This window comes from Cynoglossus semilaevis, chromosome 5, assembly GCF_000523025.1.
Source record: "Cynoglossus semilaevis isolate Cse_v1.0 chromosome 5, Cse_v1.0, whole genome shotgun sequence".
NCBI classification, from domain to species: Eukaryota; Metazoa; Chordata; class Actinopteri; order Pleuronectiformes; family Cynoglossidae; genus Cynoglossus; species Cynoglossus semilaevis.
In genome coordinates, this window is record NC_024311.1 from 12,000,081 (window position 1) to 12,002,925 (window position 2,845).

A 2,845-nucleotide genomic window follows, 5' to 3' on the forward strand; every position below is an offset into this window, starting at 1 on the left:
TCGTCCATGTCATCATATACAAGTACAATTTCTGTACAGAACAAATTCTTTGTTCTGTTTTTTTAAGACAATCCCACCATAAAAAGATAAAGAAGTCAAAGCAGGGTGTCACTGCTTTGTAGTGATCCTGTGGTGAATTATCTCTATTTGTAATTTTATTATAACTATTTTTAGGGATGTAACATGTGACTGTGACGGTCTGAGGCACAAACTTCCATTATATTAATTAATAAATTGAAGTCTACAAATAAATAAAAATACATTCGTAATTTTTCGTTTAATTTTGTTTAATTTGTATTACATTAGAGTCTAGACAAGAGAAAGCACAGGCAGATTAGACAGTATATATGACTCATGCCACAGCCACATGATAAAGATACAATTATAAATATGAACTGTAAATATCTGAGGTCAGAGATGTAGTGTTTAAAGTGTCCACAAGAGGGCGCAATGGCAATGGCATGTCTGCTGCTGAAGTTCAAATGTGTGAAACCATGATGGCTTCAACTTCCACTATGGAGGTGGAGTTATTATTAATGATTTGTGGGTTTGAGGGAGAGTGATATACCAATGACCTAATCCTGTCTCTGTTTTGTTCCATCCGTGGCCACAGTGCCCTCTAGGGCTGAAAACTGGGAGGATGTCCAAGCACGAGCCCGCCACCTTTTACTTCACACTTACGGTCTCAGTAGGTGTACTGTACAGGTGCAGACTTACAGGCAGAGGCTGCTGCGTACTTGTGTACATTGCCAGCATTCCACTGCTTAAAGTAAAAAAAAATTTTTTTTAAAAAGGCATTGAACACACATTGACTTCCAAAGTGCATTTCCTCTGGGTGCTGTCCAGCAGACAATTGGTAAAAGCAAGCACTTGGATGGATGTTGCAGTGTTGTCGCAGCTCGGTGCCATAGCAGCAACTACAGTATGAAAGTGGAAGTGAACTGGTGCCAAAGGACAAATGGTCATTTAACGGATTACAGACGTCTCCTGAAACAGACTGCTCTGACGCCTGCACACCCCACAGGGGTTATTGAATGCTTCAAAAAATGTTATAACCTGTTCACCATTAAGGCCTATCCCACAACTAGTGTAAGAATTTTTAAATTAAGTTTTTAATTTCATTTGAACGAATGAAAGCCGTACCTCAGCTCATTTAAAAATAACCACATTGTTGAGGAGGAAAACAAAATAATTCCTCTCTGCTGGGTCACCTACCACGTGTTGTTAACACTCTGCAGCCATTATTAACTGGAGTGTTTTATAAACTGCGTTTATCTTAAGAGCTCTTAGCTCGTTCTCAATTGGCCAAACCAACTGACAGTTGAAATGATTGGACGTGTGTGAGACTTACACTTTATCCTCTTGCGTCTCACCACTGCGCTGAGATGCAGCAACTGACAATCAATGTGACTGACTTCAAGGATCGTGTAGGTGACGTCACCTCGGTGTGGTCCCAGCCTTACACCCTCCATACATATATACATCTACCCAGCTTTTTCTCATATCTTGAAAAGACGTGCAAATAATGGAAAAAACCATCAGTGTTTCACACTTTATTTGTTGTTGCGCAGGAAGAAAGTAATAATTTAAATTTGCCAATAGTATTGTTTATACTGTTTGTTGTTTTAAGTTGAGAGGCGGTGAGGGTAATTTGATTACAAACCTCTTCCTGTTGTTGGGGACTGGATCACTGTTTTATTTGTAATAAAGTATTTAATCTCCTCTTTGTCTAAATAAGTCGTCTTCTTCTGCTACATGACGTAAGGAAAGTGTGAGTGCAAACTGTAACTAACTGTAATTACATTCTGGACAGTGTGATTGGCCAAGCTGAGAGTTTCAGCCAATCACAGAGAGGGACCTAAGTAGAGGCGCGAAAAGCCTACAGTCACCGTTGAGCAGCGCATGCTAATGTGAAGGCCGCAGTGACCGTGACAGACTGAGAAAGATATAAATCACCGAAAAGGACAAGAGAGACAAAAGATAAAATTGTAAGTCGCCGTGTCGTTATCGTTTCTTAAGACGTAAAGGACAGGGGCGGTTGTGTTAATTCCTATGGGAATCTGGGCAGGGGTTACTTTCTCAAGAATCAAGTATTTGAGCGTTATTGTTTATTATTATTTCCCCAGGAAACGATGTATTTTCTGGTAAAATCTACTATACTAATTGTCAAATTAAACTTTTTTTAAATGTCAAAATTATTGATCGACAAGCTAGGCTAGAGATTGAAATGCAGCCGGTTTCCGTGATATTTTGTGTGGTTGCTGCTGCCACCCTGTGCCACCGCCTGTGAACTGCATAAGCCCACATGAAGCTCAGCTGCTCGGGAACTAAGGACTACAGTCTAGAAAGGCAGTGTCCTTTCTAAATAATAAATAAAGCTAATGAAGTTTTTTATATATATTTATTATGAACCACGCGCCCTGTCTACATTATTTCTTATTTCTAACAGTGTGCTGTTAAAATAATAGTGTACGCCCTGTCTACATTATTTCTTTTGTCACGTAACAGTGTGCTGTTAAAATAATAGTGTAAAAGACCTGAAAATAAAATATGTCAGTGTCGCCATCCTCATCAGACACCTGGGATTTTAGCAAAGGTGTGTACTCTTTTTCTCACCTCTTGGCGTCAGTGTTTCATTTCATAGAAAACTCGTGTCTGTGGATGCAATATTGCTTCTCCACTCAGGGTGGTGCACTTCGGTCAACAATGAAGAGTTCCCTCTATGGCAGCAGCAATAAAAACGAAACCTTTATTTATTTAACACATAATTAAGGTTTTTCTGATGTCTTTGGTCAGATTGCTAACTGCTACTTGTGTTTTGCATTATGTTTTGTTCACTTTTAGC

General features: G+C 39.3%; 1 protein-coding gene across 2 annotated transcripts in view; it reads left to right on the top strand.

Annotated features, from left to right (window-relative positions):
* The window catches only part of slc30a4 (solute carrier family 30 member 4), a 9,525-nt gene extending 7,803 nt beyond the window's left edge, over positions 1-1,722 (top strand). For both annotated transcript variants that reach the window (XM_008310517.3, XM_017032689.2), the window contains exon 8: positions 614-1,722. In XM_008310517.3, coding sequence (XP_008308739.1) covers positions 614-768 — 155 coding nt within the window. In that variant the 3' untranslated portion in view covers positions 769-1,722. The remainder of the gene's footprint in view (positions 1-613) is intronic.
* The last annotated feature ends 1,123 nt before the right edge of the window (positions 1,723-2,845 follow it).